General features: G+C 46.2%; 1 protein-coding gene across 32 annotated transcripts in view; it reads left to right on the forward strand.

Annotated features, from left to right (window-relative positions):
- Window positions 1-15,312, forward strand: part of EPB41 (erythrocyte membrane protein band 4.1) — a 94,868-nt gene that overhangs the window by 75,467 nt on the left and 4,089 nt on the right. For 19 of the 32 annotated variants that reach the window (XM_088178344.1, XM_088178355.1, XM_088178339.1 and 16 more), the window contains 6 exons: window positions 6,251-6,301; window positions 9,071-9,520; window positions 10,707-10,835; window positions 12,856-12,957; window positions 13,407-13,487; window positions 14,937-15,044. In XM_088178344.1, coding sequence (XP_088034470.1) covers window positions 6,251-6,301; window positions 9,071-9,520; window positions 10,707-10,835; window positions 12,856-12,957; window positions 13,407-13,487; window positions 14,937-15,035 — 912 coding nt within the window. In that variant the 3' untranslated portion in view covers window positions 15,036-15,044. Of the gene's footprint in view, window positions 1-18; window positions 4,888-6,250; window positions 6,302-9,070; window positions 9,521-10,706; window positions 10,841-12,855; window positions 12,958-13,406; window positions 13,488-14,936; window positions 15,045-15,312 lie in introns of those variants that run through there. The other 13 variants (XM_088178342.1, XM_088178345.1, XM_088178350.1 and 10 more) reach the window with 7 other exon arrangements.

Consider the following 15,312-nt stretch of genomic DNA (forward strand, 5'->3'; position numbering starts at 1 on the left):
CTTCTACCACGAAAGCAGACATGGGAACAACCTCTGTTAGTACAGGATGAAGACAAACTAAAAAAGCAGGAGATACCTACTGAGACAACCTTTCCCCGGCCAGCAAGTGAAGCAACTCCTCCAAAGGTTTCTATTGCAATCCCTGAAGAGCAGAAATCACTCAAAAAGTGTCACCTGTACTCTAGCCTTTTTCCTTCTCCACGCATACCCTTTATGATGTCCTTTCTCCTGGTCATAGCACTGACTGTTTGGTGGCTGCTCTTTCTCTGAGTGGCAACAGGGTCATGTTGAAACCTCAAGACCAAAGCTCCTGAATTTCTTGGCTGTATTCTCTGCTGCATCTTCCTTGTCCTGGTCTTTGATCTCCATAGTTCGCTGTCCCAGGGAGGGACACCCTGTGACTCTTGTGTTAATCCTGCTCTATGTCCTTGTGTGGCTGTGATGGGACCTGGTAGGAGTGGTTGTGGATTTCCAGGTCCAGTCTGAAGTTTCCTGTGGTGCAAAAGCAAATTCTTTGAACTGTGTTCCCAGCTGCTGTGGGAGGACAGATGGGGGGAGAAAATCATGGGAGAAGAGTCTGGTTTCCCAAGCTCCTGAAAGACTTCCCATAGGAATTGCTGTAGAATTGCTTTTAAGTTTGTTGTTTTAAATGTAAGATATTCACAAGCTGAAGAACATTTGACACTGATGTAAAAGGAGCTTTACAGGAATCTCCTGAATTACAGAATCCTGGAATAGTTTGGGGTTGGCAGGGCCCATAGAGATGATCTCGTTCCACCCTTTGCTATGGGCCGGGAACCTTCCCCTGGACCAGGTTATTGCAAGTCCCATCCAACCTGGCCTTGGACTCTTCCAGGCATGGGAGTCCACTGCCTCTGTGGGCAACAAGAGGTTGACTCTCTAGGAAGAATATTGGAATCTAATCCGTAACCACTCAATTTCTAGGAAACTCAGATTGGCATTTAAATAAAAAGTGCTGGTTCTCACTGCTGCTCTTGGTAATAACTTAGGGACAGGGTCAGCTTTTCACCTTTGACAAAGTACCCCAGCTTCCCTCTCCACCATATTCTCACATCTAAGAAAATACATAGTGTTATAGGAGAAAACCCATTGCAAGGAGATATTTATTGTAAACATAGAGTAATAATTTTTTTTTTTAATCTGATGGTCTTGGTGCACTTGGGATGTGTTTAATAATGTGGAACTAACTGACGCATGTTTGCTCAGGTCATAAGGATGGAGTTACCTGCTATTTGAGCATTCCCTCTGTTGGCATGTTGGCTTGGCCACATCAGGACACACTTCTAATGTTAAACCCCTCGATTGTTTTTGACTTCTTTAGCCAAACCGTTGCATGCTGGTCGTTGTTTATTGCCCACAATGTAAGTGTCTGGATGATGCTCTCATTTAGCCAAGTGATTCTGGCTGAGCTGTGCGGCTCCAGCCCAGCTGGACTGAGCAGAGCTGGTTTGTAAGCTGGAGGGAAGGTGGGACTTTGTGTCTAAGGGGTTTCTTTTCTGTAAATAGTAGCGATGGGGCTGAGCTGAGCTCCCCATTTCTCCTTTCAGCACTAATCCGTGTTCTCCTGTGTCCATTGGAGGACTGGGCTGGACACAGTCACTTTGAGAACACCCCCCAGTGTCACCAGTGGTGGCAGCTGCTCCAGCAGCATGGAGGAGAAGGGAGCAAGCCTTTATTACATGGATTAAAATGTGTGAATATATATAAATACCTGTATTTATAACCCTTTCTAGACCTCTGTCTGTGTGAACAGTGTTATTTAGGAAGCTAGCAGATAAGCTTGAGGGAATAAGGCAAGCATGGCATGTGCTGTTTGATCTGAGGGTCTGTGGGATATCATAGACCACTCAAGTCACCTCTTGCGCTCGATGTACAGGTTGAGGTTCTAAATGCTGTCTCAGAAACTTAGGTTGCTAGTGAAACCCTTTGTTTTAATCGCACAGGAATCTTTCCAATTCCTCTTGTAACTGCTCCAATTAGTTCACCAGTTTGTGCCTTTAGGACTTTGTTTTGTGAGGATGCTGATTTTTCATTGGAAAATAATCTTCCCTTTTTAATACACTGCCTTTAATACACAGTCTTCCTCCTTTGGTACTAGGAAGTGTAGAAGTCTGAGGGTTGTTGTCCAGGCATAGTCTGGTGTGAAGGAGGGTGTTGGCAGGCTGCGGCCCTGAATCCTTGGAGCATCCCTTGGAATGCACTTGGACTCCAGCGGATTTGGTGTGAAGTTTAGGAAGACAGAGGTGGGCCCTGGAGAGGAGAAATGGAGGAGGATGCTGGGGTGCCATGTGCTGTGCAGAAAATGCAGGATGGAAGAAGTCAGGGGATACTTGTGGATGGCATTCCCTGCCTGCATCTCCTTCCCAAAATGTTAACAGTTGTGATGAAGAACAGGGATTGTTTGTTCTCCCTAAACTGGCGTGAAGAGGGAGGAAACAGGAGTTGTTTGGATCTCTCTGTCAGTTTTCTGTCCGTATTTCCTGGAGGTTGAACACACAGGTGCTTCCTTCCCAAAGCCATTGCTCAGGATCACTGCTTGGGATGCTGCAGTGAGCACTGCTGAGTTTACTGCATTTCTGATCCAGTGACAAGAACTTGGAAGCCACACTGCTGGCTTTGGCAAAGCCATGGTTTCTGTACCTCTGTCACCCATTTACAAAGGACCTGAAGTCTTTCACCCAGAGCAGCCTTAGACCGGAGTGCTCAGGGTGTCTCCTCTCAGCAGGATAAGAGATGGGCTCTGTCACCTCTACTCAATTCTGTAACTCTTTAATTCAAATGGTCTCTTTCTTTCTTTTTTAATCTTGAGGTAAGGCTGGTTGTCATCAGCAACTTTGACTTTACACTTTACACTCTGACAATGCTCAGGAACATTTTTGGGATTTATATACCAATTATCACTGCAGAGTATAAAGAAATTGAACAAATGCTTTCTGTTTCTCTGGCAGTTTAGAGGCCAGTTATCCATATTCATCCAGGTAGATGTGATCCCTCCTGACAGAGGAAACCGTACCAGGAACAGAAACCTCATCTGTCCAATGCCCCAGGGATGTGCCCACTGGGCTACAGCCTCTTTCCCAGTCGCTCCTCTGCTTTTTTCCATTTGCTTGTGATGCAAAGGGAGTGACAGTCCATGGCAATCCACGTAAGGTCTCATTCCTGCATGTCTGTGCACATTCCGTATCTTTTACACCTTGGTGCTGTGGTTTCCCCCTTTTCCTGTGGTGTCAGCAAAGGTTGCAGCACCGAGAGGAGGATTTTGTGAATCCTGCTGTCATCCCTGCGCACAGGGAGAGCTGATTGGCTCTAGTGCTGTTTAAGGGCTGAGATCCCAAGGGATCTGTAAAGGAACCAATACATGTACTCTGCTCCTATTTTCCTCAGGAACAAACTTGGTGGAAAGACCAGCAGCTCCTGGCTGCCTGCCCCGACACCAGCACCCATTGACACAGGGATTCACACACCCTGTTCAGCCTGGCTGGTGCAGTGCCAGGCTGTGAGTGATGGAGAGCTGAGTTATCCCTCTGGCAGGGAAGCTGGAAATGTCTGCAGCATGTAACCTCATCCAGGTTGGCATGACAAATCCTGTTTTTTCAATGTGACCTGTTGCAGAAAATGGCATTTTGGTGACTGGCACGCCGGTGACATAGGCAGGATAAGTCTACCAGCAGTTTTACCCAGTGTTTTGTGGTGTGGTCACTGAGCTCTTTGATCCTCATGTGTAGGATCCCATTGGGAGCTGTTGAGGGTTCAGTGCTTCCCATCACAATACTGACAGTTGGCTCCACACTTGCTTCCTGAATCGCTTTACCTGGATTCCAGCTCTTCTGAACACCACCTAAAACACAGAGGAGTTTCTTGTGCTTTCTTGCTTTAGGAAAACGTGGACATCAGTATTTTGAAGCAGCAAGTGTGCCAGAGCCAATAGCTTGGAACTTGGATTTAGCTCCGAGTCGGTGATAATACTTGAGGTCTGCATTGCAGTGAAACAACATCACTTTTTCAACTGCTAAAAGGGAGCAGATAAATGAGGGTGTTGGCTGCATCCCCTCCCATGTCCTGCCTCACTCGGGGAGTGATAGAAGGTGAGCTGAGGACTCTCCATGGACAGCTCAGTCAGGGCAGTATTCAGCCAAGACTGGCTCCCCTCTCTCGTGGTTTGTCTAGTAAAGAGTGAAGACCCTAAAGAGTAGATATTCTGTATCACCCTCCTATCCTGAAATAATCAGGAGAGGTGAATTTCCTCAGCACCAAGGGAAGTAGTTTGTGTTTGGAGGAATGAGGCTTGGCTGTACCACTGGCTCCTGGGGAGGTTATCATAGAATCATGAAATACCCTGACTTGGAAGAGACCCACAAGGATCATCAAGTCCAGATCCTAATGGTTATGGGCAAAGTCTTTCACTTCACATCATTGTCAGTAATTTGTCCCTCCAAGAATTGTTCTGCTGGTTTATTGGGTTTTCTTTTCTCCTTGTCATGAGTTGATGGCACCTGTTCTGACCTACAGGATGAGGGAGGAAGCTTTCTGGATAAATCGAAAAAGGATTCATGCAGAAACTCCTTGGTCTGAGCTTATCAGTGGGTGACATTGGAGAACCTGACACAGGTGTTTCTTCTTGTGTCTCTGTTTGCATCTGTTATGGTTTGTGGGGCTGGAGGGAAGGACTGGCCTTGGTTTTGGGCCCCTTTGGGATCTTTTAGCAATGGTAGACAGTCCTGTTGGATCAGTCTGTGGGGACTAGAAACACTTTCTTTTTTACCTAAAATGCTCTCTTTTGGAACACTTTTTTGGTTTTGTATTTTTTCTCAAATTTTTCTTTGTAAATATGTACATTTATCCATTAATAAATGTTATTGCAAATCAGATCTTTCTTTCCACTGCTTATTAACCAAAAAAGCTATATATGACCTGTGTTAATGACCTTCTTGGACTAACACTCAATATTCCTTTCTCAAAGCAGGAGCCATCAGACCCTGAATCATTGCTGATGGCATTCACGGTGTAGGGTCTGCTGGACATTCTTGGGTGTGGGTTGGGTGCTCCTGGGAAGAGGGAGTATGCAAGGATGCAGCTCTAAGATCTCAAACTGACCAGAACAATTTAATTGAGGATTAAATCCAGCTTGGTTTAAGACAGGCTTTGTTTGCAGGAGTCCTCTACCAAATGCTGTTACGCTAACACCTTCTCCCACTTTGCTTTGGAGACTGTGTGGTAGGAAAAATCAATTGCAGGAAGTTGTTCTTCAGAAGCGAGGCAGGTCCTGCACAGCTCATCTACAAGAACCTCTGTCCTACCTGCTGTGTTAGTCTGGGGATAAAAATGCTCCTTTTGGGTTTTTTAAGTGAAGAAACCATAATCCTAATGAACCACTGTTCCTTAGCTTGGTGATACAACACAAGCTTCTGGTGGATTTTTTCTGGTTGAAGCTCAAGTTGTGTTTTAAGGCTGTGTCAAGAGTCAGTTTTAAGTCCAAGTTTTGTAAGATTACAGGAGGGCAGATCTGGCTGCTCGTAATGTTGGTTTCTGAGATGAGCCTGGAACCAAGGCAAAGCTGTAACTTCATTTATGGAATGAATGAAGTGGAATGAGCAGTTGATGGCGTTTATAAACCCTGATTTTATCCCCCCTTTTCACCTGCAGCTGCTGCACTAAGGCAGCTCTTGCAATACCACTGCTTTGTTCTCTGCAGAGGGATTTTGGAATAAAAAGCCCTTCATGCAAGAGTATGTGTGTCATAAAAGAGATGGGAAGGAGACCGGTGGGAGTAGGCAGAGGAATCTTACTGCCCAACAACCTTATTTTGGTAATTGAAGTATTGATCTTGAGGTTGATTCATGTTGCCAAGTCATCAATGCAATGATGGGAGGTGGTTGCTGTGTGTTGTGTAATATATTGGATCCTTGTTCATGACAGAATTTAGTCTTCAGAAGGTTTGAGCACACTGTGTTTTCCAGCATTGCTTTTAATTTTGATCAGAATATCTTGTATCCATTTGTTGTCTGAGTAGGCTGGTCAGGATGTTGTGATCAGATCAATGGCAGTGAAAAAATGCGTTGAAAACCACAAATTCATAGATAATGTCCATGCTTTTCAATGCCAGGGTGTTTTGAACAGCTTCTAAACATTTTTAATTTTTACCTTAAGGCAAAGCAGTTCTGTAAGGCAGTGGTGGGTACTGTAAAATAAGGATCTCTTGTTTTCTGCTTTATAATACTTTTTACCCAAGTGCTTTGCCAGCTATGAGACTGAGCATCAGTTGATCTGGGAGCGCTCTCTGGTGAGTGTGGTTTGCTGCAAAGCAACATCATCTCCTTGTGCATCCCTAGACATTCACTCTGAGCCTGTGAGCTTCTGTGGATCCTTGTTTGGGGATAACCTAATAACAGCGTCAATAATTCCATTGTCATGCTGGGAAAGAACAGGACTGGGAAGTTTTAACCAGCTGGGATTCATAGCATTTCATGTGATGGTTGTAGGGAGTTACTGTGTGCTATAACTTCGTGGTTTTAGCAATTTTTATTAAAGAGTCACTGGCAGTTGACATCATTTTAGAACTCCTTAAGTTTTCTGCAGGATAGTGGTCTGATTTGGGGTGGGAATAATGGAATATTCAACAGAGAGAGACAGCAACATGAAAAAACATCTACTCTGACAGCACAGGGCAACTGGGTCATACAAATAGATCCTGATCCAAAATAGTAGCGTCTTGAAAAAATGCAAGCAAACCAATTTATACAAAACCGAGAAAAGGAAATCCTTTTGGCCACTGGTATCAAACATGAAATGAAGCCTGTTATTAATTTATCCCCAGTCTGAATTATTGTGTATCACTTCATTGCAACGCTTCAACTGTGTCTTCAGGGGCACAAAGATTTGTGTTTCAAGGGTGGTGCTTTAGTTGCATTCATGTCTGGGTCAGTTTATTTCTTCCGGGGCATTGCATCCTGTCCTGTATTTAATTTACTCTGTGTTTGACTGCTTCGTGCTTGTTTTAGGCCTCACTGGTTTGGGGCTGTGTCCCTGGAAATCAGTTGCTGGCAGTCCAGGCACCTCTCAGGTTTCCTGGGTCTCAAGGTGAGCTTGGAACTCTGGAAATCTGAGCCCTAAACATAGGGATGCTTTGGTATTTGCAATTTAAAACAAATCTTGATAAGATCAGAATTTGTAACAGATGCTGAAATTCCTAAGGGGTAGTTTTATATAGATAACTTTATCTAGAAACAAATACCTTCCCATTGTTTATCTTCTTAAAAGTGGAATAGGAAGGCAAGGCAAAAAGTGCTTCTGATCAGTTGATCTTATCAGGATTTCATTCTATCTTTCTAGCTTTCATGTTTGCTGCTGCACTTGGCTCTGCTGGTGACCAGAATATGCACGGCACAGGCTCCATTCCAGCTCTCCTTTCCTTTATGCATCTGTCGTATGAGATGCTTCCAAAATGCAAATTATTTTATCTGTCTGTGAAAGGGAACTGGGAGGTTGTTTTGACTGTATACAGATTTTTGCCTTTTAAATACATCAGTGTTTGTGTAGCTGCCTAATCTTATTTGTTTTATCTGTGATTCTTTCTTGGCTGAGTAGTGTTCCAGCTCTTACATAAGGAAATCTCACTCTAAGGCATGTTCCATTAAACCGCAGAAGATCAGCTGTGTCTTCTCAAGGTCCCATGAAAAATATGCAAGGTTTAGCATCTAGAATTAAGGGAAGGTCAGGATATTGGCAGTATATAAATTCAAGTTTTAAACCAACAAGACATAGCTGTACACAGCTGGTAACCCCATTCATATTCTGTTTTGTGGAATATTGCAGTGTAGAGTCTTGTGTTAGGAAATGAGAATGGGATCTGGATATGATAATCATAGAATATCTTGATGGGGAGGGATCCACAGGGATCATCCAGACCCCCCAGCAATCCCCCCTGTCCATCCCTCGGGGCCGTGCCCATTCCCTGGGAAGCCTGGGCAGTGCCCAGCACCCTCTGGCTGAGGGAAGAACCTTTCCCTCATCTCCAGCCTGAGCCTGCCCTGGCCCAGCTCCAGCCCTTCCCTGGCTGCTGTCCCTGTCCCAGGGAGCAGAGATCGGAGCTGCCCCTCCAGAGGAAGCTGCATACTGCCTTGAGGTCTCCCCTTAAATACACCTTTGGAGAAACATGTGGAAGTGGGTTTGGATCAGAAATAACCTTTCTCTGTGAGCACAGTCTGACGTGCCCATGTCAGTGCTGTTTGCTCTCCCTCCACTCCTATTAAGTGCATTTTGCTAAGCAATATCCCAACAACTTAAGCACAAGAGGCTGGAAATTCTAATAAATAGAAGTCTTACAGCTAGCCTGTCTTCAACATAAAGAAGCAGAGAACTGAAAAATACCCATGAGAAATGGGGGAAGAGTAATTTCTTGAAATTAGACTAAAAAAAGCATCTATTTGTTCCTACATAAAGCAGCTCCTGCTCTTATCCTACCATTGAGCTGAGCCATGAGAGGAGGTCAGTCAAAGTGAAAGCCTCTGGGCTATAAAAAATGAATCATACCAAATAACCCACAGGCTTCAGGCCTCACATTTTAAAAGTGCAAATTACAGTTTTTTTGGTTGCCCAGGGAATCTTGTTAGGAAGTGAGGCAACAGTTTCAAGGAGTTAAAAGCAGAATCAGGAGATGGTTTTCAAGTAGTGGGTGGATTTTGTTGCGCATGGAAGTTTTGGATGTGCACAAGTCCCCACTTGATACACTGAAATTATTCCAAACTGATCAGAGAGTGCTTAGTGGTGTCTTTTCCTCTAGGTGCAGAGAGTTGTTTTCATATTAATTCCTTAAAATTTTGGAGAGTGGATTATTAATGTACCAGGAAGGCTGTGTCAGTAAATGCACTAGGTACAACAGAGAGGTCTTCCAGTGTCCAGCCCCACTGTTGCATGTGTTACTGAAGATGTGATATATGATAAGAACCTGATGTTTTGCCTTGATGCCTTCTGACCTCCTGCTCTCCTTAACTCCCTGCTCTCTTTCTCTCTCTCTCTCCCCGGCCTTTTTTGTGTATCCATTTCTTTTTAGAAAATGAGTGACTTTCTCTCCCAAGAGGATGTGGCTGCAGTGGCAGAGTGGAACAGTTTTAACACTGACTTTGCGTGGGAGGGCTCAAAGCAGTCGGTAGTTTTTAGTGAGACTCCAGTGCCACCCACCTCACAGCCTTCTCCCAGCTGGCACTTTGGTGCTTCCTCCCTAAGCAGCGAGGCGGAGGAGGAGGAGCAGGAGGAGGCGGTTCCCAGCGAGGAGGACCTAACATGTGGAAAGGGGGTTTGTGTGGATGTGGAGAAGGACTCGGAGCTCTCCGAGCCGGAGCCCCGTCCCAGCCCTGCCGCACTTCCCCGGCAGCCCTGGGGAGGAGAGGAGGAGGAGGTGGCAGAGGATGGTGAAGACAGCTTTGCCTTTAGAAAGCCACACGGCAAGTTTCCCAACCCAGCTGCTCCTAACGGGCTGCCGGAGCTCATTCGCTGCTTCCAGGTAGTGAGCCCAGCTCCTGCACCCCCTGCCCTGGCTACTTTTGGAGTGGGACCCCAAACACTGCAGCAAGCAGCCACAGCTCTTCAGAGGACTTGGGTTTGCTTAGCTTGGACTCGTGCTTGGAGCCACTGAATCTCCCGCAGTCAGTGCAATAAGCCTCTCTCAGTTTATCTTTGAATTAAGTACGAGCCACTGTCAATTTGTCTTTGCCTTAAAATATGAGTCCCTCTCAATTTATCTTTGCATGAAATACAATCGCTGCAGTGCAATGCCCTTTGCTCTTCTTGAATTGAAGCATCCTGTGGCGTTGCCATTAAAAGGCAATATTTAGGCTCAAAAAACATGTGATTTTAGCTCCTTAGCTCCTGTGGCTCTGGCTGGACTGGCAGCTGACCCTCAGCACAGCACAGCAAATTTGAGGTGCCATCCAGTGCGTGCCTTTGTGCTCCCCACAGTGGGAGGGATTTTTGCCTGCTCCAGTGTTGATGTTACTTCTGGTTCAATAGATGCCTGTTCCCTCCAGTGATCATGGTGATATCTGGCAGGGTTGGGGATGGTGGCAGACATTGAGCCCTCTGGGAAGGCACTGGCTCTGAATTCACTCTGTCTTCTTCTGGATGATCATCAGGTGGTGGAACAACTGATTTCTCTCCATCCTTACTTTTCTTTCTCTTTTATCTGACATTGATTTAATAAAAGTTAAAGATGTCATGAGGATTTTTAATAACACAGTGTTGCTCTTGAGGCCAGGATAAGGCTGCTCAACTGTGATCAAGTCTTTGTGTGCCCAGGGTTGGCATTAATCTGACACTGGCATCAGTAGATGAAGGTCATCTTCTGGCAACTGGCAATGAGCTTCTGGTAATTAGAAAGTTAAGAATCAGTGGAGATAGCGTCTGCAGTGTTGTGACACACTCGTTAAACCTTTAATGCCTGGTTTGGGCTGACCGGAGTCCACGGTGTGGGGAGGGGCTGGACGATTTTGCTGCCTGTCTAATCCTCATGCCTGATGTCTGCCCTTGGAACAGTGTGTCGTTCCAGAGACTTAAACCCAAAGATTTCTAGGCTGACCTTGGTTCCCACAGTGCTTTTATCAGATCAGTGTCAGAACACTTGCCAGCAGCCCAGTCAGGATGTGGAGATGGTAACTGGGTGTTTACAAGATGTTTTTAACCCTGTCTCACAGCCCCCACTAGTGAAGACACAGACTGTCACCATCTCTGACATGTCCAGCGCCGTCAAAAGTGAAATTCCCACAAAAGAGGTCCCTATTGTCCACACAGAGACAAAGACCATCACGTACGAAGCTGCACAGGTAAGGTGTGTTCTGATAACTTTCCTAGGGGGTTAATTAAATGCAAGTAAATGTATTGTTTGCAAATCCTCAGGGTGAAACAGCAGCACCTGCCTGTCTCTGCACATCTGAGTGCAGCACAGGCATTAACTGATGCTGTGGACACTATTTCCAGCTGCATCTGGTATTTTAAGAGGAGCAGTGGTTTTGCTGTCCCTGAAGAGTAATTATTTTTTCAAGATGTGCTTGCAAACAGAATTTATCTTCAGCTACTGGTGGCTTCAGGATGTGGATCTCTCTGTACAAAGTTAACCTGAGTTGGCCTTTCTTCTGCAATAGCTGCCTTGTCTTGTTTTCCCAGCTTCTCCAAAGAGGCTGTTTATGCCTCTTCAGAACTTGGTTTATAAATTACTTGGTCATCCTTAGGTTTCAAGACTGAAATGGTTGTTAAAACACCACATTTTTGTATGAAATGCAACCTCAGTGGGCATGTGGTGACTGGGAAGTGAAAATCTTAGTGGAGCAATGTTATGAAGCAGAGGATATGCAGGTATGGATTCATTGCTGAGGTTAAAATTAATCCTCAGTCTAAAACAGGTTTTAATCACAGCATCACAGGATGGTTTTGGATGGAAGGAACCTAACACTTCACCCAGTTCTAGCCCCCTGCTGTGGGCAGGGACACCTTCCACTATCCTAGACTGCTCCAAGCCCCATCCAACCTTAGACACTGCCATGCAAGGATCCAGGGGCAGCCACAGCTTCTCTGAGCAACCTGTGCCAGGGCCTCCCCACCCTGCCAGGGAACAATTCCTTCCTAAGATCCCATCCAGCCCTGCTCTCTGGCAGTGGAAGCCATTCCCTGTGTCTTGTCCCTCCATCCCTCGTCCCCAGTTCCTCTCCAGGTCTCCTGGAACCCCTTTATGCCCTGAAAGGGGTCTAAGGTCCCCCCGAGCCTTCTCTTCTCCAGGCTGAATACCCCCATCCCTCCCGGCCTTTCTTTATGTATTTGAGATTTTGGAGCCTGTGTCAGCTTGGCTTTGCCATCACTTTGGCTGTCAGCAGCAGCACGTGCTCTGCTGTTGCAGTGAAGTGACTGTGGGATGTTGTTATGGATGCAGGAATCTCATGATTCATAAGGAATGCTGTGGCTGCTCAGCATCCTCCCAACTGCAGCATCAGATAAATCATTCAGACAATGGTGGTGAGCATTGCCCTGGCTTTCAGCAAGTGTGTAGGTGAATAGAGGAGTTTTGCTCTAACTGGTAAATGGGAAGGAAAAGTGATCTCCAGGATGGCCATGTATGCACAGGGTGTGATGTGCCATGAGATCTCGGGAGACTGTGGAAAATGGTCCCACCTTGTGGTAATTCCAGATACTGTCCCAGTGCTGAGTGAGGTCGCTGCCCAGTGGGGACATGGATAGCGCAGCCAGGATGAGCTGGTCAGGATGACTTAGTTTGAGATTTTTGGCAGACCTTGAGTGGTCAAGTCAGACAGGATGAGATCCAAGAACCAGCTCTAAAAGTTATTCCTGTTTCAGCAAACATCTGGATGTTCTTTGCTTCTGCAGAGCATAAAGTGAGGGATGTGCAAGGTGTTGTCAGGAGGGAGGAAGGGTGACAAGTACCTTCTGAATCAGATTGTGCTCTTGGCTTTGTTGATATCCACGGATGCAGGCAGGTGGAATTTGGGATTGGTGTCTCTGTTGGTCTCCTGTCATGGTTCAGGCGTGGATGGTATGACCAGCACTGCGGGGCCAGCAGCATGCTCAGATTTGGGTACATCCCAGCCCTCCCAGTCTGAGGGGTGTCACAGGTCCTCCCTGAAGGATCTGTGCTTTTCCAGCCTTAAAGCACAGGGACTTTGAGCTTTCAGAGACCTGCCCAGCTCTTGTGCACCTGGGCACAGGTTGACTTATGTCTTGTGGTCCACGATGGAGCTGCTGTCCTCAGTGTCCTCTGTCTGGCTCTGCTGATGTGGAGCCCCTTCTTCTGTCCCCACTGCTCAGGGACTGATGGCCTGTTCTTGTATCCCACAGACAGATGGTGGCAATGGGGATTTAGACCCTGGCATCCTGCTCACTGCCCAGACCATCACTTCAGAAACCACCAGCAGCACCACCACCACCCAGATCACCAAGGTAACACCAGGGACCACCACAAAACACTGATTCAAACTACAGAGATGGCGAGATAGGCAGAGATGAATGAGAGGAAAAAGAAGTTTTTGGAAGGTCCTTTCAAATACATGATTAGTACCTGGAGCAAAGCACGAGGGGTTCAGTTTTGCCAGTGTTAAATCTTTGGATTATGCATTAATTGCAGCAGTCTTGACACCGACTCTGGCTGTCTGTGGGACAGCAGGAAGAGCTGTACTCTGAGGAAAAGCTCTTCCCTGGTTCAGCTATAAAAAATAACTCTTCTGACAGTTTTTCCTTGAGCAGCAGCAGTTTCCCCTGTGACTCTAATGCTAGGTACAGCAGTGCTAGTTGGTGACACTATTTTTGGGTGCCATCTTTAGACAGGCAGCCCCAGTGAGCTCAAAATCCTCTGTACTCTGCACTAACAACAGCTTTTCCTTCTGTTCTAGACTGTGAAAGGTGGCATTTCAGAGACACGGATTGAGAAGAGAATTGTTATCACAGGAGATGCAGATGTAGACCATGACCAGGTAGGAGTGTGGCTATGATCCAAAAGAGTTTCCCAGAGCTGGCAAAAATCAGTCAGGCTGCCTGTTAAAAGACAGTGTGGCCAAAAAATGACCCAGGGAAATTTTACTGGGGTAGAGAAAAAACTTAATATTTTTATAAGTTGTGGCTGCACCATCCCTGTAAATGTTCTAGGCCAGGTTGGACAAGGCTTAAAGCAACCTGGTCTAGTGGCAGGTGTCCCTGCCCATGGCAGGGGTGGAATGCGATGAGGTTTTACGTCCGTTTCCAACCAAGCCATTCTATGATTCTATATCAGTAATAAATTCCTTTTTGACATTATGCAGCTGAACCAGGAAAGCTGACTTCTATTCTGAAACTGATGTTGGCAGCAAAGTTTTGATTCCAGAATTGTTTTGGACAGTTGTAGGCTTTTTTAAAAAATCCATAAAAACGTGAAATAAAAGTTTTCCTTGACATCTGGCTGATCTGCATTCATTTTTCCATAACTTTGAAGCACTATTGCTACTCTATAGTGCCAGAAGTCATTACATCTCTTTAGCTTTATATGAAACCTTTCTCATGACTCAGCCTCATTGGCCTCTTGCGTGTGTTGGAAGTGATGATTTTGTCATCAGATAATTTTACTTTGAATTTAAATTTAGTCACAAGTATCATGGGGGTGGAAAATATTCTTATGACAAGATCTAGTTTATTAACTCCAACAAAAAATGTCTGAGATGTCTGAAATGTGCCTATCATACTTGCTGGAAGAATAACCAGGTTATGCTTAATTGCTCTCATCCATCTTCTGCCATGGGACATGGAGAGATGGGGTGTATTCTTCAAATAGGGCTTTTTCTTTCAGAGATAATGTAATAGCACCAAAAGTCACCAAAGTGTGTGGCTGAAGTCCTGGGGGCAGTGTTTGGCACTACAGTTTAAGACCTAAAACAATTAGAGAGATTACATAGGAGGCTGTGGACACGGTGAAGGGTCGGGAGGAGCCATTCAGGGAGTGGCTGAGGGCAGTGGGTGTGTTCAGCTGGAGCAGAGGACACGGAGGGCAGAGCTCAGGGATCTGCAGCTCCTCCTGAGGGGCAGCCCCGATCTCTGCTCCCTGTGATAGAGGAGGTTTAGGCTGGAGATCAGGGCAAGGCTCTTCCCTCAGCCAGAGGGTGCTGGGTGCTGGGCACTGCCCAGGTTCCCAGGGAATGGGCACGGCCCCGAGGCTGCCAGAGCTCCAGGGATGAACAGGGGGGATTGTTGGATCTGGGCAGGGACAGGGGCTGGACTGGACTGGATGATCCCTGTGGGTTCCTTCCAACTTGGAATCTTCTGTAATTCTATCAAATGCATCCACTTTTCTTTTTTACACCTTGGAGTTACTTGTGCCCTTTGGGGACGGTGGGTGCCATGCTCTGATACACTCTGACATGCTCTAACCCGTGCTCTCCCATGCTGTCCCGCAGGTCCTGGCACAGGCAATCAAGGCTGCCAAGGAGCAGCACCCAGACATGTCGGTCACCAAAGTGGTTGTGCACCAGGAGACAGAGATCGCAGAGGAATAGCCTGGCTGTGTGAGTAGAGAGACCACCTCAGGTGGGGGTAGGAGCTGACTGATCTCTGTGCACAGGAGATTTGGGTAAATAGGGTCAGAGTTGAAGTAAAATCATTGTTCTCTGCTGAGTCCTGCTCAGGCTGTTCCTGTTAGATCCACGGAGGCTGATGAGGCAGTCACAGACAGACTAATCCTGTGGAAATGAGCCCAAATGGGTTAAAAGCTACACAGCTCCTTCCACGAGGCTACTTTGCCTTCCCAAACATCCGTGATGTGCTGGGAGCACA

Source organism: Sturnus vulgaris, chromosome 24 (assembly GCF_052056855.1).
Source record: "Sturnus vulgaris isolate bStuVul1 chromosome 24, bStuVul1.hap1, whole genome shotgun sequence".
In the NCBI taxonomy this organism is placed as follows: Eukaryota; Metazoa; Chordata; class Aves; order Passeriformes; family Sturnidae; genus Sturnus; species Sturnus vulgaris.